The following is a 24,984-nucleotide window of genomic DNA, read 5'->3' as shown; positions in this document are numbered from 1 at the left end:
AGGGAGGTGATGTTCCTCCTGAAATAGTAACTAGGTCAATAGAAGCATTCTTCTGCCAACCTAGCTGTGTCTATGCCGGTGGTTAGGTTGCATAGCTACACCACTCAGGGCTGTGAATATTTAAGTGTAGACCAGCCATAGTTTTAAAATGAATTTGAAGTTGATTATTTTACTAGTTTCCATTTATATATTTTCCTTTTTATTTAAGATTGATTTTATGTATGTTTTTCTGGCATTGTTTCTTCTGTTAATACACATTTTAAGAAACAATGCAGATCCCATTAGCTTCTAAAGGCAACCCCATGCACATGCCAAAGCACAAAATTTCACCAAGAGTTAGTTCTTTACCTTCTGCTTTTCTGAGCAACAGTCTGTTAAAAACACCAGGAAGAATTAAATTTAATCACAGTGAACTATGTTCTTTCATCCTGTGTTAATCGCTGCATGACCCACAGTCAGTGTGGCTCTCTCTCTCCCTCTAGTGGCTGGACCACACAGAGTTTGATGAGTCTATACTGTGATTTTGCTAACAAACTCGGGTCTTTTAGCTTAAACACTAGAAGGAGCTTTTAGATACCCAGGCCTCAGATTCAATCTCTACTGCTGAAGAGCTTCCGAGGGGCATCATGTTACATATTGCACCAAGGATCTCTTTGTGCCTACTTGCACTGAAGCACTTCTTGTGAGAGACCTCCTCTCTTTATGGGCCTGATCCAAAGCCCACTGAAGTCAGTAAGAATGTTTTCATTGGGAGCATGTGCATGCATTTTTAAAGTGCCATGTAAACACACAGTGATATTTAAGAAGAATAAAGATGTTTGCTAAGCCATATTTAATTAACACTAAATTACTGTTCCAAGTTCAATTCTATAAATGCCATCTACAAAAACTCTGCGTACCTGTGATAGCAGTTTCCCAGTTTTTTCTAATCAGCTCCTCCAATATTTCAACTATATTGCTCCAGACACCATCAAACACTTCAGCAGCCACTGCATCTTTGATACAGGCATTGGGAGAAACAGGAGGAATGCCACGTTTATTCCTCTTTCGAGCAAGCTGGGCTTTCTTTTGTTCCAAAGTCTCATCATCACTAATGATTGAAGTAAATTCAGCTTTATTAACAAGTTCTACATGTTTTTGTTAACAAAAACAGTGAATCTAACATACTTTCTTATGGGTCCAGAAAAGCATAAAATAGATTTATATTTAAAAGATCAAGTTTCATATTATACATGATCCAAGTACTGTCGGAAGAAAACAGAACTGCTCCAAACTGAAATTATGAATTGGTTTTACTTTGCTTTGTTGCCTCTTGCTGATTGAATGGCGGTGGTAGCAACATGAAAAATTAAACTGGGGCATTATAGCAAGTAATTTTTGAGACTCTTGATATAGCAGCCATACACATAGATTGTATAGCAGGAATGAGACAAAACTGATGGACTTGGGCATTTGGGGCTAGAATCCCACACCCCCTTACCTCACCACCACCTAAGGAAAATACCATTCCACCAATTTTGAAGGGGAGAATATTGTGTAGAGCAGATTCTTAGCTCTACATCCTTTTCATCCAGACACATTTGCCATGACCATGTGGAGTGACTTGGAGGGATTTCTGCAGCTTTGCAGAAGCAGGGGACCATGTAACCTCATGTGCCACACCCACCCTTCCATTATATTATTATATGGACATTTTCACCCCTCTTTATTTCTCTCTCTTCCTGCCTGGACTGGGGAACAGGTGCATCACAGAACCCTTACTCACTGCCTCATGATACACTTAGTATGAAAAGAACTTTCTGCAACTAAATTTTATTCTATGCTTGTTCTAACATTATATCATATTACAATTTAAGAAAATGAAAAAAAATATATTAAAAACAATCTCTATAATCTCAATTCAGAAAGGTCCCATCCTTGGCTGCATTCTAGATGTGCTGGTGGAAAGTGACGCTAAAAATGGTGTAGCTGGCCCCAGAAGGATCAAACTAGTTCAGGAACAGGGGATCCTCTCTTGTGGAGAAGGCACAATGGTCCCTTTACCATAACTTCCCAACCTTACAGCCAGCGCTGGGGATGTGGTTTCCCTGCACTCTCACAACCATCTTCAGGCTGCTTTAACTTATTCTGGGGGACACATAGGTAGCCCAGGGTTGGGAGGAACAGAAAGGGGGCTTAAAATCACTTTTGCATCTCCCCTTTTTGAGCTACACGGTATACTTCTGAACCACAGCTGAGAGTGAGGACTAAAGAATTTTCTAAATTAATTGGAAGTAGGTTTAGAGAAAAGCAAAGCACAGGTTTTAAGCAATTTCATGATAGTTTCTCATTATATTCTTCAAAAAATATATAATTTATTTACAGCTCCTTGTTGTCAAAAGCAAGATATTCTTCAATTTTTCCATCGACCTCATAGATTTCTTCTTCCAGGAATGAATACTCAGATGAGCCAGAAACAGAAATCCTTGGGGAACCACAGTCTAATGATTTGTGTACTGGGGATGCTACTGGAACTAGTTTAGATCCCGAAATGCACAGCCTGAAACAAAAGAATTAGAATTAAATATACATGGAAAGAAGTGTAAATAGGCAGCTTCTGCATTATACTGAGGTGTTTTAAGGTTATTAAAATAATATGCGTATACATTTATGAAAAGATATGATAGATCAAAGTGAAGTGCTTTTACTAAGTAAATTTTATTTCCATTACACAAAGACAATATACTGAAATGATAGCCTAATAAGGTCTTAAAAGCCCACAGTACAATTACTGCACAATCAAGGAAACTCTTTGATATAGCATACAAACTTTTCACTTATTTGATCATCTATAAGAGGTAATGTTTATGTATTTGTGACTGAGGTTTTTCATGTTAATGTAGTTACAGTTTAGTTGCTGTAAATATTAGAAATATATGAAAAAAATGTAATGTCAATAGAAATGCTTAAAAAGTAACATATATGAAAATGTTAACATACTCTTTTGTGTTGCTAGTGCTTTCACAGAGGCCAAGTAAAGATTTGGTGTACACCGAGCAAGTCGTTTGGTTCTGAAAATGCTGAAAGCCTTCATCTCTAGGAAAAAGGAGCTGTTTTCCTAAAATCCTGCAAAATATAAAATGTGAGGTAGTTACACGTAATCAAATCTGAATAACAGGATGTGCAACAATGTGAAAAACACAGACACCTGCAATACAAACAAACAAACAGGTAGAAATAATTTAATAATAGCTCCCATACATTTATTCTGAGTAATTAATGGATATAAGGGGCCAGATCCTCAGATAATGTAAAGTGGTGTAGCTGCACTGATACCAGTAGAGCTATGCTAATTTAAACCAGTTGAGGATCTGGCCTGTAAGCTTTAAAAATAGCCAGGCATTTAATGAAAGGACAACAAATAACACCCACACTAGCTAAATGAACTATGTTATAAAAGTTGATTTGCATACAGAACATAAAACTCTCTCTCATATCAATAGTCCATCAGACGACATAGAAAGAGAATTTTTTAAAATAGATGGAGAACACAATTCCAATAGGGTTACTTTAAGATCACTCTGCACAACTCTAGTAACACAAAAGTGACCTCCATGGGGACAAAGGTTCTGACCCAAAATATTTATAAAGGTGGCTGCTAATGTACGATATTGAAATTGAGACCAGATAAGGCTTCAATGTGTAGGTTGCAATTGGGGGAAAAAGTTTATTTTTCTTTTAATATATACACAATCACTTTGTGAAATAGAAAATTTCAGATCATTATCTGATTAATGCTCATTACTTATTGCATTGCTTTCCACTGAACATTTGCAAGGGCTCTTGAGGGGAGTCTACAGGTAATAAGCAGGAACTTGTATATTTCAATCTGAGATTCTCAGGTTCTTTCAAATACTTGGAAACTTTTCCTTGAGAAACTTCTACTTTTTCACTGAATGTTCTGAGTCATGTTCATTAGTCACTAACTCATTAATCATTAAAAATTTTCTACTTTATAAACTGACTCAGTAAGGAAAGGCATTTTCTTTTAATAGGTTTGATCCCGTGCCTATTGAAATCAATGGCAATGTTCAGACCCAGTCTTAGCTACTAAATATGTTTACCTGTTCATATGGAGACCAGTATGACTTACCTATTTTACAGAAAATGGAAGGACTGATTGTGAACCTCTTACTCACACTGGGGAACAATTACTCACAGCAGCAGTACCACTAGAGTCAATGGGGAAACTCCTGTAATTGCTCAACAATGTGAGTAAAGGTGTTCACAATCTAGCCCTAACTAAGGACTAAGGGTTTTTTTTAAACCTCAGAGTTAATTATTTTTGTACATGGCACACCATGCATTTTTCAATATCAGGTGGTACAAAATTACTTAAAATAATCTTGCTTAGCACCTGTAATTCAGCATTGGAATGTTCACATAACTTCTCGTACCTGTAAATTTTTCTTCTAAAGCTGACATTCATGTCAGACAGGCTTTTTCTATATCACTAGAATTTTTCCAAACCTTTCCAGTAATTCATAGATTCCGAGGCCAGAAGAGACCACTGTGATCAAATAGTCTGACCTCCTGTATTACACAGGCCATAGAACTTCCACAAAATAATTCCTAGAGCAGATATTTGAGAAAAACATCCAAACCTGATTTTAAAATGATCTGTGTGTGTGGAGGGGAGATATAGCTCTGAAAAATCTACATGACAGAATTTGCAAGAGTTTGTAAGAATGTTCCACTCAAGTGACAAAGACAAGGGGATATGAACTTGGAAGCCCAAAGTCCACAGAGAACTGAAGGGCCAATGCAATGGACTCTCAAGTATCTAAAACGACAGTGCTGTGTGGCTCTCTTGCTATCACCTCCCCTAGTAGGATGGCTCCTTCAGAAATCATGTTGCTATAGTGCTAGAGCTGTGGCACTATTCCGCATTTGACAGGGTATTAGGTTGCAGAGGCAAAGTTAATGTTGGTTCACTCATTAACTTGTACAAATTTCCAAGCAGAAATCTGCCAAGTTCCCAAGGGAGGCAGTCACTCAGAACAACTGCTTCCAACCTCCATCCCCAGTCCTGACAAACAGTTGCAATCCTTAACAAGAGGGTTTGGCAGGTGACTGGAAAAGAAATGGAGCATACAGAAACAACCCAGACTAGAGAAGAAAATGAGAACCACAGTATCAAGCTTACTTTTCTACTATACCCATATTTTTTTCAAAATAACTTAACAAAATAGTTAATGACACTCACTAGAATTTTATATCTAGTCTACCCAGTGTTGTAGCTATGTCAGTCCCAGAATATTAGAGAAACAGAATGGGTGAGGTAATATCTTTTATTGAACCAACTTGTCCCTCTCACCAACAAAAGTTGATCCAATAAAAGATATTACCTCATCCAGCTTGCCTCTCTACTATCTAGTCTATAATCTTTAAATTGGCTCAAATTAAGTTAATATATTTCCCTCCTGAATCATGTACCGTAGGCAGGTTCAATCTACCTATTTCCTGGTGCTCATTAATAAGTTCCATTTACTTTTTACCATCATTATCAGAGCTAAGCCAGGAAATCATAAGTACCCAACTTTCATATGAAATCTAGTCCACTGAAAATACTGTAAAAATATAATCAGCTGAGAATGAATATATTGAATTAGCTACACTTCTACAAAACAGCTGGATTTCTGCATATCCTGTGAACTGTTATAGCATTTAAAGAAAGGAAAGATTTTGTATAACACTATGGAAATGTTGCTTCAAGTTTATGTATTTAACATATCCTGAATCACATAAAGGGTTGTAGTATTTATTAGTTATTATTATTGTCAACCTTAACAATACATTCTAAACCTTTTTTCATTGACATTTTGTAATTATGATTGTCTGGAATCTTAAAACTAAAATCCTTTTAAAGATTAAGGGCTAGGTTGTCCAGATACACATAGGCTCACATTAGAATGGGTGGAGCCACCCTATGACCATAAGAGTGTGCATATGTGCGCACACAAAGCAGTACCACTTTAATGATGTTGTGTGACCCTCTGAGCACATAACAGGGTATCATCCCATGGCTAATTCTCTTCCCTGCCCTCGTTGGGTGGTTTGCTGTGCTAGGGATCGAAGGAAAGAGCAGTCCCTGTGTTCCGCAGGCACCTTGCACCACCATGAAAGAGCCAAGGACACTTTCTCACTAAGTACATATTTCTCCATTTATAGAACTACTTACTGCTTTGCTAACATTTCACTTTGGTTCATACTGGTTTACATGACCCAGGATGGTGACATCACCATGGCCAAACACTGTTCCTGCAGCCTATGGACACTCTTTTCCTCACTACTCCTAAAAAAGACAGCATTCAAAGGGCAGTGTCGTTGTATTGACTTCAGGGCAGTCAGGATTTTGCTGTATGTCTTCACTGAGGTTAGTTTTTATAAATATAGTATTAATTGCACTATTAGATATATTCTGTAAATATTAAAAGTCACTACTGATATATGTTTCTTCTTTTCTCATATTAATTTTCACACGACTATTCTCATGATATTGCATTAATATAAAATCTTTTGCAATTATTGCATTACTTAGGATGAATATCATGAGCAGGTAGAGGGCTGAGAGCCCATGCATGGCGAAGGACTAACACACAGTTTGACCACTGACCTGCAGATGAATTTGAACACAATTCTGAAATTAATACTACAAATATAAGCCAATAAGAACAGCTCAGATTAAGATACCTAGAAAATAAATAAATTAATCAAACAAAATTCTCATAGCTTAGAACTAATTCTAGTAAGCAATTCCCTTACCTCAGATGAAGAGACCGTTTGGTCCACTCTTTACATTCTGTCTGCAGACTCTGGGTTTGAGAACTCACTTTTCCTTCAAACAACATTTCATCCACATCCCAGAATGACTGATGCACTCTTTGTGTATTAGCGTTGTCAAATTCCTACAAATTATAAGACTATATTTAGGAAATACATTTAAAATGATAACCATATAAAATATACAACCTTTTAATATTTTTAATTATAATTATTATTATTATTAGTCACTGGAGATACAGTTGAGTTAACAAATGACCTAGTTACTAATTTGGTTTTCTTTACTGCTAAAGCAGCTGTCCTGCACTGGAAAAAAGTAACTTTTCGATTACAAGTCATGTGCTATATGACGATTCAAAAACTTAGTTTTCTGTAAAACAGTTTAATCTTTCATCAATAAATTAAATAAAAAGTACTATTAATAAAAAATTCTGTGACATACATCATCCCTCCAAGAGTAAATTGAGCTTCTTTCAGTGGACAAACCAGTAGTATAGCTTTGTATTCCAGACCAAGAATTATTCAAGTCTGTTGGTGTTATAGGACTGCTAGAAGACAGTGACGAAACAGTTTCACTGTGGAAAGCAACAAAATAATCAAATATATTTTACACAAACATACTAAAAGTAACATTGCACATATTCATACCATATATACGGTAGCGATGTATGCCAGTGTGTGACACACGTGACTTTCAGAACATGCTGTGAAATCCATCTGTAGGTAAGAGTGATGAGATGGGTACTGGTTTTTAGGCTGAGTGGGATGGGTGTATGCTGCAATCATACCTATCACCCAAAGGCTGATAGGTAGGGCCCTACCAAATTCACAGTCCATTTTGGTCAAATTCACAGTCATAGGAATTTAAAAATTGCTAATTTCATGATTTCAGCTATTTAAATCTAAAATTTCATGGTGGTGTAATTTTAGGGGTCCTGACCCAAAAAGGAGTTTGGGGGGGCGGGTTTGTGGTACTGCTGCCCTTACTTTTGCATTGCTGCTGGTGGCAGCGCTGCCTTCAGAGCTGGGCAGCTGGACAGCGATAGCTGCTAGCCACGAGCCCAGCTCTGGAGGCAGAACCGCCTCCCGCAGCAGTGCAGAAGGAAGGATGGCATGGTATGGTATTGCCACCTTTCCTTCCACGCTGCTGCTGTAGAGCTGGCCCCTCAGTCAGCAGCTGCTGCTCTTCAGCCACACAGCTCCGAAGGCAACACAGAATTAAGGGGGGGAAATACCGTGAGCACCCTAAAATAACCCTGTGACACCCCAACTCCCTTTTGGATAAGGACCCCCAATTTGAGAAACTGTGGTCTCCCCCTGTGAAATCTGCACAGGATAGAGTAAAAGCACACACAAGACCAGATTTCACAGGGGGAGACCAGATTTCATGGTTTTTTGAATTTGGTAGGGCCCTACTGATAGGTTAACTTTTCTACCATATTACACTGCTGGGTGATTATCATTTTAACTATTACCAGGACACCCAGAACATGTGTATAGGCATTTACTTTACACATGCACCCATGTACATGCATACATCCTAAATATGTGAAAGGTGCTGAAAGAATGTGTCCCCTTCTTCACAGTAAAGTCAGTGCAGCCAAAACTGTACAAGTTATAGACAAGTAAATCTTTCAAGATCTATTAGAAACTGCATTATTTCTTATAGTAAAGTGTTTAAAATTATAAAAGTTTCAATTAGTATTGCTTTATTATATTTACTGCTATGTATTATATTTTACTCATACAGAGAGTGGGCTTATGATGGTTTGGGCCCTTTGAGGTGTCACCCGATGTGCTGCGGTGCCAGAGTCAGTCTATTCTGCCAGCCTGAGTCCCCTTTACCTGGCCTTGCTGGGCTAGGCTCACAAGCCTCTTCCAGGCAAGCACACAGGCAGGGCCACACCCACCTGCATAGAGAGACAGAGAGCCGCTCTGGTGCCCACTCCCTTTAAGGGGTACAAACCCAAAGGTTTTATGAAATTCGCCCCCTCCCTCAATGTGGAGGGAGATATGCACAACTTCTTGCCCGCCCCCCAGATAGAAATTGCATAAACTGGGTTATATTAAGCAAGAAATAAGTTTATTAACTACAAAAGGTGAATTTTAAGTGAATATAAGAGATAACAGACAGAACAAAGCAGATTACTGACCAAATAAAACAAAGTACATAAGCTAAGTTCAATATACTTAAGAAACGTTACAAAATGTAAATTCTCACACTACATGTTATTTTAGGCAGGTTGCAAAGTTTCTGTGGTTCAGATTTCCAGTTATATTTCCTTTTCAGACTGGACTCCATATCAGTCTGGACTCCCCCCTTGCCTTCCCTTCAGGTGGCTTTAGCAGTCTTTCTTCTTGGGCAGATAGGCCATGAAGAGGAGGAGTCTCGTTTGCCTTTCTCCCCACCCTTAAATAGGATTTACATAAGGCAGGAATCCTTTGTTTCCCAAATTGACTCCCCTTCCCTTCCAATGGAAAGTTACAAGAAGTCCCAGGTAATGTTTAGTATCAGGTGACAAGACCAGCTGACTCTGTAGTGTTATAGTGTCCATAAGTCAGTGGCAGTATGGATTGTTCCTAGGAAGGCCAAGCCTTTCACAATCCACTGTCCTCGTTGATGGGTCATCAGCCCTGTCTGGCTTTTCTATTGTCATACCTAAAGTGTTAGCAGAGGGTGTCACTCAAAGTAGCATAGTTGAAATACAGATACACAGTAAACATTCCTAACTTCAGATACAGAAATGATACAGGCATACAGATTGAATAATCACATTCAGTAAATCATAACCTTTCCAATGACACCTTAGAACACCCCATCTTGCATAAAGTATATCTCAGTTATGTCACATTCATATCATAAGCATATTTTCATAAAGAATATGCAGTGAAACATCACAGAGCCCATTGCAAACTTTCAGTTATGGGTTTTTAGTTTGTCAGGAGACTTTTAAATGGCTATACTCTGGATCCTCCAACACTGGAATGCAGTGAAGATCCAGGCAGTCATCTTTGCAGACCAGCCAACTTCTAGGCAGTGGTAGCTGGAGTGAGGCCTCTTTAAAGTTAGCTGATCTACAAAAACAGTTAGCTTTTTCTTCACTGAACTCTGAAGTTTCAACCTGGACTCTCCATGCTGGCTGGTGCCTGTTCATTTTGCTCTGAGGTTGTGGAGTCCAAGAGCATAGTTCAAACCCAGAGATATTTACAGGAGCTCTGATTAACGAGAACTTGGGTAAATTAGGGTTATTTGTATTTTATGCAGTACAGAGCCTGTGTGTTTCTGTTCCTAGATTAAATGCTTTGAGATACAATAATAATAGTTTTATTAAAAAAAAAAGAATGTGGGATTATGTTACTCAGCAAGTGGGGGCAGAGGTGCGGAAAGGAAAAATAAACTCTGAGATGCAAAGAATCTTAGTTGTACAAAATATTAAGTACATTGGAGAAAATGCAGACCATAGGTAAATGTGATCAGCCTGAAATGCAGAGAAGACAAACTTTGAGTTAAGCAGACTAATAAATAAAAAGGTGAATTTACTTGCTATCTCAGCTAGTTAAACTGCTGCTTCCCTTGCATGGCATAATGTTTATTTGGAAAGCTGAAGTCCTCACTTAACACCTGTTATCCATGAAAATGACCTGGAAATGACCAATGAAATCCAAGAGGTAATCTGAAAATAATCACTAGAATTAAGAGATGATGTTTCTTGATCCATTACTCCTGCAGGAAAAATTTACTGAAAAATGATTGATGACATTCATTTTAACTATGTTAGAGAAGGTACTTTAGTGAAAAGAAACTGCACTACATTTGTGTAAAAGCATAGTATTAAATGTAGCCACTTTTTTTCCAAAATAATAAAGCAACCTGTTAATTATCCAGATTTGCTGTAGATACATTGTAATATTTAGCTATAATGGATTATATTATCATACTTAGCCCAATGTTCTATTATTAATAAGTACTATTTCAGAAGTTAATGCATACCAGGTAAAATTGTCAATGGCATCCTGCACATTTCTCATAAAAATTGCTGGAAGATCTCCACTCTTCCCTGGGAAACAATGATCTGTAGATCCTTTGGACAGCCCCTTCCTGAAAACACCACAAGAAAACAGTATTTATTCTACAGTCTGTACATAATCATAACTCATGTCTCACAATCAAAAACAAAGGATAGAAACTAACTACTGGTACAGCAGACTACTGTATAGCCAAATGACAAGAGCGGATCTGATTTAAAAGAGGTCCAGAGCAAATGATTTTCACACTGGAATTGATAATGTAAATTCCAGTCACAAGTGAAAGAAGAGAACTCTGGATTCCTGTACAACACTCGAGAATGTGCACTTATGGTGAGAGTGGTAGTACAGCGCTGTAAGACAGAATGAATTTACTCCCAAACTGGCAAATACGAAGGCTTCTGCCTAGGAACTAGTACTATAATCAGGGATCGGAGAGGAGATCCTACAAACCTTTTGCACACAATCATCAGAGTCAATGGGATTATTCGTTTAAAGGACTGGAGGACTGGGTGCCAAGGTAGCAACGAAAAAAGAAAATAAATTAGCTTTGCATTTAGTCCATTTATAGGGAAAAAAACAGTATTATTTTTCATCTTCCTGCAACCTGTTTTTCTTTATGGACTCAAGTATCAGAGGGGTAGCCGTGTTAGTCTGGTTCTGTAGAAGCAGCAAAGAATCCTGTGGCACCTTATAGACTAACAGACATTTTGCAGCATGAGCTTTCGTGGGTGAATACCCACTTCTTCGGATGCTTCGGCTTGCATCCAAAGAAGTGGGTATTCACCCACGAAAGTTCATGCTGCAAAACGTCTGTTAGTCTATAAGGTGCCACAGGATTCTTTGCTGCTTTTATGGACTCAAACAATATATTTGCAGGATCTGGACCGACGACTGTACGATTGCAGAATAAAGCCTCTCTCACCACTAGACAGGAACATTGGCTGAAAAGTATCTGATCAATGAATTCAGAACAATTACTTGAATTTCCGCCTTGGCCAACTCCTTAAAAGTGTTAATTAACAAAAATGTTTGCTCAAACAATTTTAAGATATAGTAAGTCAATTTACAAGAGCTTTCCTGAGGAAAAAAAAACGGAGTGTACTTTTAATGGAATTAAAGGCTTATTTTAAGAGTGGTATTAATCTGTACAGAAATCTACATGTTTATTCTTCAAACATTTCTTTACCCTGTATTTTGCAGTTCAGAAACCACAGGAAAAACACTCATGCAGTATTCCCTCCCGGCACCAGAGGTACTTCAAAAGTACAAAACAGTAATTGTTCACACAGTACTTAGTTAAATAAATGTTGTTGTTCAATCATTAACCTGCAGCTGGTTTCACCACCTGTAAAGTCTGCAGGAAAAGAAGTTACAAATATGCTACTAAGTGGAATAGGGCCTTTTCAGAGTCTTTAAACAGTCAACTTAACATTTTCATTAGGAAATCTGAGATGCTAGTTAAATATCAAGATACGTGCACATATCAAAATTTTCCATGAGCTGCTAAAGCACCATTACTTCAGTTCTGAAGAAATGTGGATCATTTGCATTAGGGAATAGGCCATAAAATTTTTCATTACTCTGCCCTTTCCAATGTAACAAATGTAAGTACTGATCTTCTGACTCATTTTGATTGCTTCTTATAAAATGTAGTTCAATGTCCCCACCCTCAATAACTTAAAAAGTCTATAAACCTTAAAGTACATATTTTAAAATACACAGATGAGGAAAACTCTACCATTGCTTTATTGCTATTTCTACTACAATATCTTACTGTGGAGAGAAAAGTTAGTATTTTTTAACTGGAGTAGTTGTTAGTTTACAATCCTAAAAGGCTATAATCTAACTCAGTTGTGCAATTATTAAACTCATCCATTTAGAACATACAACACTGAAAACTCCCATATAATAGCTCTAAGAGTACCCTGACAATCGTTAGACTTATGACAATCACCCAGCGACCTTACTGCTAATATACAAATAACATTACTCTGCCAACTAGCGCCTTAAATAGTCAAATTCATGAAACAATTTACCTCAGCCAGCAGACAATAAAACGAGAAATACTCCAGAAAAGCATCTCACTCTTAGATCACACACAGTAATATAACCAAAAACCCTATCAAACACAATACTAATTTTTTTCCTATATTGCCATGATAATATAATCTCAGATAACATTTTAATTTTTGATACTTAGTTTTAGTTAAATTTGAACACACAATTTCTATTGAATATAGTATTGTTAAATCATTATATAGCAGTTTATGAAGTATAAATATATATTCAGAACACATACAATATTTTGCAGAGACACAGGAGAGGGTTCTATTTGAATAGGAGAAGCTATTTGAATGGTAGCTTGATGGGACAGCTGTGTTCTATTTTGATGCAGATACTTCTTAGGCATTTTTCTTAGATAATAAAAATAAATGAGCTAAATAAATATATACAAATAACTAAACTCTGATATTTATTAGGATCTGCTGTGGTGTTTTCATGAGCTCCCCAACATAAATTATTCCCTAAGCTCCTAACTCTAACACTGCATGTAATACTACAAAATAGCTTTCTTTAGAGAAATCATCTTGCTCAGAAAAAAAATGGAAAGAAATCTCTTTAGGATTGCATGCATTTGTAATTAGAAATACATGCATTTGTAAACACAATATATAGACTCAATCCTGCAACCTTTTCTGAGATGAATAATTACTTACTTAAGTAATACCCATGTAAAGATTGTATGATCAGCCATACTATTTTCCAATTTGTCTTAGTGTTGACTGAGATTGAATGCAATCCATAAAGCTACTGTCTATGGTTATGAGAAGAGTTCTGTGAAGAATGACATGAGCACTGATTTCAATTGTACATATTTGTTTATTTCTAAAAAACAAAGGTCAAATACAGCATTAAGTCACTACTCAGACATCAAAATTATCATTACATACCTGTACATTCTTATTTAATCCTGCATCTATTATGCACCTTTGACTGCCTCAGCCGCACTCTGCCCTCTACTCCATCTCCCCAGCGAATTCTAAAATTCCAAATTTCTGAACAGCTTCAAAACAGACACCATTACTTTAATTAAATCCACTGGCCACAAAAATGTTTCCTTTTTTTTTCTTCCCAGATTTGAAACTCACACCTTACACGCCTATGATTAAAATAACCTGAGGCCCCAGTTGGACAACAGTCAGTCTACAATGGTGATGGTATTCATGGTCAGATATCTTGTGCCTCCTGAATGCTAGAAAAAGAATCTCATACTTTTCAAAAGCAGACAATCCAAAAGATGCTGAGATACTGAACTGGAAATCATGACATCTGTATTAATAAACAAAAGCTATTTGTACAGAATTTTTAATGTAAGAGATTTTCTCGCTCCCTCAGAGGTCTGTGTGAGTTGTTCTCCTGGCACTGGGAGAGCCTGGAGCTACAGGCTGAGGTATGAAAAAGTAACAATAAAAAAAATGCAAGTGCTCTAAAACAGGCTTTTTGGCCAGGAAAAACACTTGGTGGTATCCTATAAAGGTTTTACCGGTGATCCTCTGGAATGACTTATAGTTAGTAATACAATCATGCCAAATTTACACCAATACATCTTACTGCCACTCCACCCCATCATGTATTTTATACACCATTCACGTACCCTATTCATAATAAACTGTACACACTATCCATATTTGCATACGTGTCCACACACTCCATATTCTCACACACACTGGACACGTGTAACACAGCCCCGCACACGCACTGCCCCCGAGAATTCTGACCTCCGCCTGCACACGCGCGGAGACTGAGGCTGGTGTCTCTGCAGGGAGGGAGCCCCGAGGCCCGGGGAGCGCGCGCAGCGCAGCCCCCCTGTTTTCCAGTCTTACCCTATGACCACCAGCTCTGGATCTGGGGCACGCCGCGGCGGGTCGGAAGTCACGGGCGGGGGGCAGGGGCGCCGCACCCCGCTAGCCACGCGCATGAAAGGCGCAGAGAAGAGCGGCGCCCGGGCTCGCAGCAGCCCAGCAGGGTCCCTGCCCCTCCTGGCGGCCCCAGCGCGGACGCGGCTGCAAGCAGCGCCCCCCTGTCATGTCTCATTGTGACCCTCCATCTCCCGTCGGGAGAGAGGCCAGGGCGGGTGGGGAAGGGTCTGCGGGGTCGGGCTGCTCCGGAGCCGCTGCAGCTTCACCCTCCGCTCGCTGCGGGCTCTGAGCGCCCCTTCGCGCCGGCCGCAGGTGGCGGGGCGCGGAATTCCGCAACAGCTGCAGTAAGCCGGGCGGGCGGCTCCTGTCCAGGGCGCGGCTCGCCCCGGGCAGATACTGTGGCTCGCGGGCCCACGCGCCAGGAAACCCCACTCTAGCCAGCCTCCTCCATTGCCCGAGCAACTCTCGCCACATCCAAGTGACCGACCCATCCAGCTGCCAGACCCTGCCCTCCTGTCTCACCCCTAGGGAGAGCCTTGACCACTACCCCTTCACCCCCCCCCCCCCACACCCGTCCCTTCCTTCCTACCAATTATTCCCCTCCTTCCAGGACCAAGAGCCTTAATGCCCTAATGCCAATGCCCCCTAAACCCAACAAAGCCCTAGCCACCCCCAGGCGTGCTGAAGCAATTTGTAGAGTGGGGGTGCTGAGAGCCATTGAACCAAACTGTTAACCCTCTATATAATGGAAACCACTTCAAACCAGGCGGTGCTGAAGCTCCCCCAGTTCCAGAACCTATGCCACCCCCCACCTTTGTGTTAGCCAATAAGAAAAGCCATTTTCACCATCCTAACACACACCTGCCAAGTCCTTCCACCCCACATGACATCAGAATAGGTTCCCATCCACAAGCGGGGGGGGGGAGTAGGGAGGAGTTTTAAGGAGACCAGTGGCTCACAGAAACCTGTGCGGGTCAAGTCCATTATCTCCCTTCTGCCCCTTCTTCACAGGATTTTCAGAGCATGGCTGCTGCTGGACTGCTCACCCGGGTCCAGATTCTGCCAGCATTGAGTAGCACTTTACTGCCCTCCTAACCCTACTGAAATGACAGGATTACTCACAAAGAAAAGTACTACTCACTGAATACTAGTGGTTGAATCTGGCCCACCTTATTTGGATGGGAGAAATGCAAAAATAAAACAAAAAGCAACAGAGGTAGGAACAATTGCTACCAGAAACAGTGGTTAAAAATACTCCTGTTCTGGAAATAGTACCAGGCATAGGGTTGGAATGAGCTACAGCATCAGTCCAGGCAACAAGAATGTATGCACACCCTTGATGCACAGTAAATCATAGATATATGGAGAAAAGAAGATAATTAGTGTCACTCTGGGGAATGATGGTGATTCCTCCTTTGTCCAGGTGTTAGAATTTTTATTTCAAAAGCACCATTTAATAAAGAAATTCCAAGGGAGATTTCCACCAATTGACTTTAAATGAAGGTTTATTTCAGAAATGAGTTTCTAATGCAGTTTATTTACTACAAAATTCCTGTGCTTGCCCATGGTCCTGGCAGGTGTAGCCTATTGAGTATTTCCTAAATGTACCATTTAAAAATTTCTCTGTACCTAATGATATGCCTTATTAAATAATTCCACACACTCCCACTCCTACCCTCATTTCCCCAGCTGTTTCTGAAACAATTCTTTTATGCTTGGTTTGATGCAAGAGAAAGGCGAAACACCAGGTAACAACTACATCAGGCCTTGGCTTTCCTTTGCAGGGGTTAATGAATTTGGGAAAACAAGTCAATCCAGAGCAAAGAGTTGACTAGTAGCCTCTCCCTCAAAATCCTGCTGTGGGGGTAGGAGGAGGGCCATCTCAGATAAACTGGTATGGGTTAATTTCCCCTCCACTATCCCGGTTTAAAGTATAGCTAATCTTCATGCTACGGGCAATGGGGGAATGTGTGTGACTGCATATTTACTCCAGAGCACTTCCCACTGCTGCCAGTGTACAGGTTCCAACAAAACATGTACATCTCAGATAAATACTATACATCTCTCCATAAATACTACCAGGAAAGGGAGAGGTCTCAGGGGAGTTAAAATAAACTGCTAAAATAGGAGGAATATATAACAATTTGCTAAGCTATATTAAAATAATATTTAAATCTTGAAAATGTAATATTTAGATTATAGGGTTTTTTATTTTGCTTTGTTTTAAAAGGAATGAAAAGGAAAGTATGCAGAAATATTTCTAATGTTTACAAATACAGCTATACTCACAGATAAGATTGAAAAACATTTACTTTACACATTCTTCTGAACCACTACAACACTAAATAATAACAAACACATTACACAATCCAGACAAGCACAAAAGAGCATTGCAACATAATTTTAATTGTAAGCCACTATGAATAAAGACACTAACAAATGCAACTTATGAACTGCACACTGTATATCTGAGTATAAATGAGAAATATTTGCATTGTTCTAAACTATAATGTAGTTTTATAGTGCCACTAAGTGGCTATTTTGTTTATCAGAGTGTTACACTAACACCACAATACAGCAGCCCTTATGGACAAGTCACTTCAGTTATAAGACCCGAATTTACAGGTCCTTACGACAGTCTTGAAAAAAAAAAAAACCTAAGGCTGACATTTTTCATATTTGGTCACAGTCTAGTGATGAATTTTATGAGGAAAATTTGACAAAAATTCCATTTGGTTGCCTGAGATACTGGGGACAGAGGGATTTTCACCAGGTAAAACTCATTATTTTTAACTCTACTTGGATATCACAAATACTGAGGGGAATCGGGGAAGCTGAATCAGATGGATCACAAAGGGAGGAACCACTAAAGTCATAATTCCAATGTGGAGCTCCACTAGTGGTAGCAATTGTGAAAGCTGCAATTAGGACATGGTTACCATGGTATCTTAAAACACTTATGAAATGGACTAGGAAGAGGACAGGATTGTGGCTAACAGAGAGCCAAATTTTCATCCCCTACATGGAGTTCAAGTAAAAGGGTTTTGCACAGGAGACTTATACAGTGGCTTGGAGGACAAAAATCCCCTCACCCAAAGAGGAAGGCAGGGCATGAAGCATCTGCACAGGTTGAGGTGCAGTGAATTTCCCAAGGAGGGATGAGATGTTAAATACAGTATCATTCAGTGGTCATTAAGGGCTACAACCTGCTCTAAACAAGGAAAGAGAGAGAGAATGCATGGCTCTTGAGGCCTCTACAGAGTGTGCTGGGCCCTTCTCATTGCTTCCTAGCCACTCACCAGGCAGCATCTCTTTCATGACCCGTACTGTCAAGAGTTTCTACCAATCCCTCCAAGTGGAAGGAGTTTGGTGTGGAAGTCAATGCAGACTGAAGCATCATTAACTCCTGTCTCAATATCCTTCACTGTTGGAGTAGCGTGTTCTGCATAGAGTGATTGCTTCCCCACGGCTCCATCCTCAGTATGTATCCTGAATGCTAGCTGAAGCCCAGCTGTACGGAGCTGGTGCAGAGCGCCTTTTGCTGGCTCAGAGAAAATGAAGAGTGCATTTTGTGTAGACTCCATTGTACCCATGGGCTTAGAACCCATCCATGTTCTTTTTTACTCTGTTTTGTTTCAACACCTTGACGTAGAGGAGAATATAGGGCCTCAAATCAGAGAGCAGAAGCATATGGTAGTGCATAATGCCAAAGAAGTTGCACAGAGGGTGCTGAAGTACTCATGGAAGAATTTATGAGTTCTCAGGAGAGAATACTGGGCTCTCTATAGGAAGGGTGCAAGAAAGCACCAGAGGTTTGTATAAAAGAGTACAGAACTGCTGTGTTTTACATAGGGTATTTTAGATTATAAACTCCTGAAGGCAGGGACTGTCTCCTTTTGTGTTGGTACAATGCCTAGCCCAACGGAGTCCTGGTCTATGACTGATCCCTCTAGGTGCTACAAATGCAATACAATAATATCTATGAAATAGGTCTGGGAACACATAAGGGAACACTTTAGGGGAATGTGGGAATATCTCAAAAATCTCTAAAATGTGTCAGCAACCTTTGAGAAGTGGTGTGCCAAGTCTTCATTAATTTAAGGTTTCGCGTGCCAGTAAAAGGTTTTGCATGCCAGACCGGCTGTGCAGGCAGCAGACGAAACCCCAGACCAGCAGTGGATGGGGTTCCAGCCGCCAGCCCCGCTCAGCCCGGGTCTGGGCTGTTGGCCCCACTCAGCCTGCTGCCGTCTGGGTTCCGTCCATCTAGGTCGGCAGTGGGCTGAGCAGGGCTGGGACCCTGGTTGGCAGCAGCATGCCACTAAAAATCAGCCCGCATGCTGCAGGTTGTTGACCCCTGCTCTAAAAGGAGGTTTGTGAGCATAATAGGAACCTTAGGAAATGGACATATTCAGGAAAATACTGAGGAGCATCTACAAAGCTGGAGCACTTAAATTAAGTATTAAACAGGAGGGGTGCAGAAGAGGTATTCACAGGGGATGTTGAATTACACGAGGGAACTCTGAAAATGTGGCTGAAGTGCACAGGAAGGCTTCTAAATGGTGTTCAAAAAGCATCAAGAATTTAAAAAGAAATAGAGGAACATAGGGTATCTCTATAAGAGAGGTGTGGTAAAAGTTTCTAGGGGAAAGTTGTGGAGCACTTCAAGGTCTCTAACCAGGAAAACAGACTACTGAAATTTTCAAATGAATTAACAGAAGTGTATGGCTGTGATATAGAATTGGGGTCATTAGAGGAAGGGTACAAAAAGGACTTGGAACTTCTACAGTGAGCATATATGGAAGTGTATGGGTGATCTCCAAGAGAAATGGATACTCAGAGCAAAGGAAAGTAAACAAAGGAGCACAACATTTTTAAAATTAGGGTTGTTGGATATACAGGAACTACAGTGTTTCAAGCAATCTTTAGAGTGGTGGTAAAGCACATTGGAGAGAAAAAGTGGCAACATGAGGTCTTTACAGGTGAATTCAAGAGCACACTGACTGTCCTTAAAGGGCAAGGCAACTTTGTCTCTTTCTTCCTTTTCTGACCCATTTCTCCCTTCCATTACAGCATACTAAGCTACAGAAAAAAATTAACAATCAACACGAATTTGCCCAATACAGTCTTGAGCAATATTTTCCCAGAAGCACTGTAGTAGTAATAAATTAAACTAGTAGTGTAAATTAAACTAGTTTTGACTAATCAAAGCTGCTGCTGCAAGCACATCTGAGGAAATAATACTCTGCAGGAGGACAAATACAATGTTGCTGATGGGAGAATCCTGTGGAAATAACTATTAGTGTGTGTGGGAATGTGATGGGGAGGGAAACTGCAGGTGCGGCAAATGTAGGATAACTGCAATATCATATCTTGTTTAAACTCCTGTATCCTCAGAGTCTATACTATAATAGATGTTAGATAACTGACTATGCTACAAAATGAAACCCTAAGAAGAAATCAGTGGCAAGCTTCCATGCCTGAAATGACAACTGCAGTCACCTCAACTTCCTTTTTTCCCTCCTCTCAAGTTATATCTTGTGCCTTAAAATATGCATTTTATAGTGGTTTGCAAAGATCTAAAGAAAATATATTTCTAGAAGGAAGATTGTAAATTACAACTCTGTTACATCAAAAAATAAATAAGAAGAATAATATTATGGAAATGATAGACTGTCATATCAGCTGAACAAGTGGGTGCCAAAGGAAGCAAACTATTAGAAGAAAAATATTTAGTGACTCTAATATGATTTATTGCAGGCTGTAACATACATGCTCTAGTTTGCCAAAGGCAATAAAACCCAAAGAGGAAGTTCAAGATATGGAGAATTACAGATGGAAAAGGGAAGTGAAAAAAGGCTGTCTATAAAGCTACTATGTGAAAACTTAAAGAAAGAAAGAAAGAAAGAACTGCAGATGCTAATTCCTTTTATTTCTCTAAAGCCATGCAGTTTGTTGAATGGCCATTTTACCACATTTATTAACAAAGAACAGTATGACCTAGATTGCATGTGGTAACAAACCGTTCAACAAAGCTTCCTTTAAAAGGGGGGGCATATTGCACAAAATCACTATCAACACTCCAAAAAATAATGCAAATGGGAATGCCACTTGAATTTACAGTCCCAACAGAGATGCAAAACCTTCACAACTGTATTTAAAACTTAAGTTAGGCTCAGTACATTATAATTTACACAATAAATATTTGCAGTGCAATACAGGGGACAAAAGAGTCCCTCCCCTGAAAAGCTTGCTACCTAAGTTAAGAAGAAATTGACCAGCACAGGTACACATACATAAAATCATAGAAGTGTAAAACTGGAAGGGACCTCAGTAGGTCATCTAATCCAGTCCCTTACACTCAAGGCAGAACTACATAATAACTTGACCATTCTTGATAGGTGTTTGTCTAATCTGTTCTTAAAAACATGCAAGTATGGAGATTCCACAACCTCTCTAGGCAATTTGTTCCAGTGCTCAACTACCCTGACAGTTAGGAAGTTTTTCCTAATGTCCAACCTAACCCTCCCTTGCTACAATTTAAGCCCATTGCTTCTTGTCCTATCTTTAGAGGTTAAAGAGAACAATATTTTACCCTCCTCCTTGTAACAACCTTTTATGCACTTGAAAACTATTGTAATGTTCCCTCTCAGTCTTCTCTTCTCCAGACTAAACAAACCCAATTTTTTCAATCTTGCCTCATAGGTCATGTTTTCTAGACTTTTAATAATTTTTGTTGTTCTCCTCTGGACTTTCTCCAATTTGTCCACATCTTTCCTGAAATGTGGCACCCAGAACTGGACACAATACTGGAGTTGAGGCAATATCGGTATGGAGAAGAGTGGAAGAACTACTTCTCATGTCTTGCATACAACACTCCTGCTAATAAATCCCAGAATTATGTTTGCTTTTTTTGCAACTGTGTTACACTGTTGACTCATATTTAGCTTGTGATTCACTATAATCCTCAGACTGCTTTCCTCTGTACTTCTTCCTAGGCAGTGAGGGGAAGGTGAGAGAACAGGAAGAGAGAATGAGAGTGATTACAGTAAGATCACATTATTACTGTTTTAGGGATTAATGCATATAGCATTGAGAGTTTCATGATTCCTCTGCGATGTCACTGCTTAGCAGGGAAAACTAAGGTTTATAGATCTCACACTATGTGAGGGACTTGACAGAGTGGAGAGATGGCAGAGAGGGTCAAGAAAGGAGTTCCAGACTTAGGAGTCACATAAAAGAAAGTGAGGACAAGAACATGTGAGGAAGAAATGAAAGAGGTTATTAAAACTGTGGCTTAAGCTGAATGAAGAGGTGAGGGGAAGAGTGAAGAGGATGGGGAGGAGCATCAAAATAAACGCAAATGGAGAGAGTTGCAAAAGCTAAGACTATGTCTATGCTACAGACTTCTGCCAGTATAGATATATGTTGATTGGGGCATGAAGAGGTGTGATCACTGACTGATACAGCTATGCTGACAGACATCTGTAGCATAGATACAGTTATACTGGTAAATCTGTGATTTTACTGGTGTAGCTTGCTTCACTTGTAGGGGGTGGTTTTACCATACTGGTATAAAGCACATCTTTGCTAATATAGCTGTAGCCATACTAGGAGTTCTTCGTCAGTGTAGTATACCGGTATTCCTAGACCAGTAAAGCGCTGCTAGTGTAGACTTAGCTTGAGTTGTGCCTGGCCTTAAAGGAGTTTGAATTTGTTACAAAAAGCAAGAGAAAGCCAGTGAAGAGTGACTGAACGTCATAATAAGAGAGATAGGTCATTTTCCCATCTAATTTTGGACAAACTAAAGAGGAAGAATAATCAGGGAGACCAGAAAGGAGGAAGTACTTTAAATTCAAGAAAAGAGACTGGAATAGATAAGAATGGCTTGAGGTGGACAGCATCACAATAGCAACCATCTTATTTGATTTAGACAATGTGGGGAGGATGATGTAGGGTACCCCACTTCGGCAATACTAAGGGTATGGTCATTGACACTGCCTAAGTCAAAGTTCCCCCAAGCCAATGGTTCATTGGGCTGACACAGTGAAGGCAGGTCAGTTTCATAGTCAACAGTACACAGGGGAGTGACGTGGCCAACATCATGTCTGACTGTAAGGGATCAGGGCATAGGCAGTCTTGCCTAGAAGTCACAGCTGGGCCAACCCACCTGTCAAGGATGGCTACAAGGCAGAAGTCAGCAAGCAGGGATCAGAATAATCACTAGAGACAAGATCAATAAGCAGGAGTCCGGGTCAGAGTCAAGGCGGGGTCAGAGGCCAGAGATCAGAGGTAGTTAGGCTGGAATCAGGACGCAAGAAGAAAAGTGAGAGTCAGGCAGGGGTTGGAGACTGGAGATCAGAAAGATAGTGAGGTCTGGAGTCGCAGCAGGCCAGAAATCTGTGTAGTTACTCAGACAACTTCCTGTTGTACCCTCTAGGGTTAAATAGCGAGTATGGGCCAATCAGAGGGTCGTAGGTTGCTGTCACTCTGGACAGTACTTCTGGCAGCACCTAATCTCCATAGTGCCCCTTGGATGTGGCAGTGCATGGTCTCCTGGTGCAACATCACCTGTCCCAGGTTCTGCAGACCTGGGTTCTAGTCACATGGATCAATACATTACACACACACACCCCACTTCCTCTGGGTTGGCCTCAGGCCTGTTTTATCCAGCTGGTCTTGAGGAAACCTTTTCACCAGGTCAGGGCATGACATGGGCAGCAGCAATGCTCTTCAGGATCATAACCCTCCCAGTCACTGAGATAGTACAGTCTCCCATTCTGCAGTTTAGAGTATGGGATCGTATGGACTATCCTCATGCCCTTGGACCTGGAATGGTGGGGGTGGCTGTTTGGACTGGTCAGGAAAAGGGTCCTCCATGTCAGGCTTCAGGAGGGATACACTGAAAACATGGTATGTCTTAAGGGATTGAGGAATCTGCAGTTTGAAGGTTACAGGGTTGATTTGCTGATAAATCCAGAATAGTCCAAGTAACTGGTGGTCTAGCTTGCAGATCAGCCTGTTCATACAAAGATGTTTTGCTGCAAGCCAGATTATTTGGCCCACTGTGAGAGCTGGGCCTTCCTGGCATCAACAGTCCACATACCACTTGTAGTCCTTTTCCTCGATGGTCTTTAAGCTCCTCCTGGATAGGATTAATTCATTGGATCCAGTCAGTGGCTGCTGGGTTTGGGCAGGCTGTCGGCAAAGCTGGGTGGAAGTGAGGGTGGAACCTATAATTTGCAAAAATGAGACTTTGCCCTGTGGAGGCATGGTCAGCATTGTTGTATGAGAACTCAGCATAAGGCGGGGGGGAGAACAGTTATCAGAATGGTAGTTGACAAAGCACGTTAGGTATTGCTCTAGTACTTGATCCACCTTCTCTGTCTGCCCATCTGTCTGAAGGTGGTATGTAGAGGAGGTAAAAGCGCAAATGTTCAGTAACTGGAGCATTTCACGCCAAAAGCATGACACAAACTGCTGACCTTGGTCCAAGATAATACAGTCCAGAAGACCATGAAGATGGATTAACATGAACCACCAGCAGTTGAGCCATTGCTTCAGCAAAGGGCAGGGCACCAAAGGAGATTAAAGGCATCATTTTGCTCACTTAGTCCACAATGGTCAAGACTACTATGTGGCCATCAGAGTCAGGGAGTTCGTGGAAATCCAGGGTGATCAAGGCCCAGGTTATAGATGAGGAGAATGCCAATGGGCTTAGCGTAGGGTATCTTGGTGTGTGCACCCAGGTCACAAGAATCAACATAATCCCAGACTTCAATTTGTATATGGGGTCACCAGAAGAAATGGAAAGCCACGTGGGAAGTCTTAAGGCAGCAAAAATAGCCCAACAATGGAATGTCATGGCACATATGATGCACTTCTAGCCTGGGATGCCCTGGTGGAATGTAAATATGCACATTGAGTTATATTATTGTATTCCATGTGAATCATTGCATTTTGGTTCTGGCTCTCATTTGTTCAGGCTGTTCCGTCACCTCCTGGGTTTACAGATCATCCCACAAAGCAGATCAGATTAGACCAATAAGGGCCTTGTGTATTGCAACACTAAGGAAATTGCAAGCTTTTAGGAAATAGGGTGCCTCCTCATCCTCTTGGTAGCATTCACCCTTTTGGGATAAGGCATCGTCTTTCCCATTCCTGGCTCCTGTGTGATAGGTAATGATGAAATCAAACCAAGAGAAGAACAATGCCT

The 24,984-nt window shown here is 40.3% G+C and overlaps 1 protein-coding gene across 5 annotated transcripts in view; it reads right to left on the bottom strand.

Moving 5' to 3' along the window:
- The window catches only part of FAM149A (family with sequence similarity 149 member A), a 70,679-nt gene that overhangs the window by 8,712 nt on the left and 36,983 nt on the right, over positions 1-24,984 (bottom strand). For 2 of the 5 annotated variants that reach the window (XM_039542684.1, XM_039542683.1), the window contains exons 2-7: positions 10,814-10,921; positions 7,265-7,397; positions 6,805-6,947; positions 2,980-3,105; positions 2,363-2,539; positions 900-1,090 (exon numbers count right to left, since the gene is read on the bottom strand). In XM_039542684.1, the coding sequence (XP_039398618.1) occupies positions 900-1,090; positions 2,363-2,539; positions 2,980-3,105; positions 6,805-6,947; positions 7,265-7,397; positions 10,814-10,921 (878 nt within the window). Of the gene's footprint in view, positions 1-899; positions 1,091-2,362; positions 2,540-2,979; positions 3,106-6,804; positions 6,948-7,264; positions 7,398-10,813; positions 10,922-13,802; positions 13,916-14,735; positions 14,965-15,632; positions 15,652-24,984 lie in introns of those variants that run through there. The other 3 variants (XM_039542687.1, XM_039542686.1, XM_039542685.1) reach the window with 3 other exon arrangements.

This window comes from Mauremys reevesii, linkage group 5 (assembly GCF_016161935.1).
Source record: "Mauremys reevesii isolate NIE-2019 linkage group 5, ASM1616193v1, whole genome shotgun sequence".
NCBI classification, from domain to species: Eukaryota; Metazoa; Chordata; order Testudines; family Geoemydidae; genus Mauremys; species Mauremys reevesii.
This window is presented reverse-complemented; position numbering and strand designations above follow the sequence as displayed.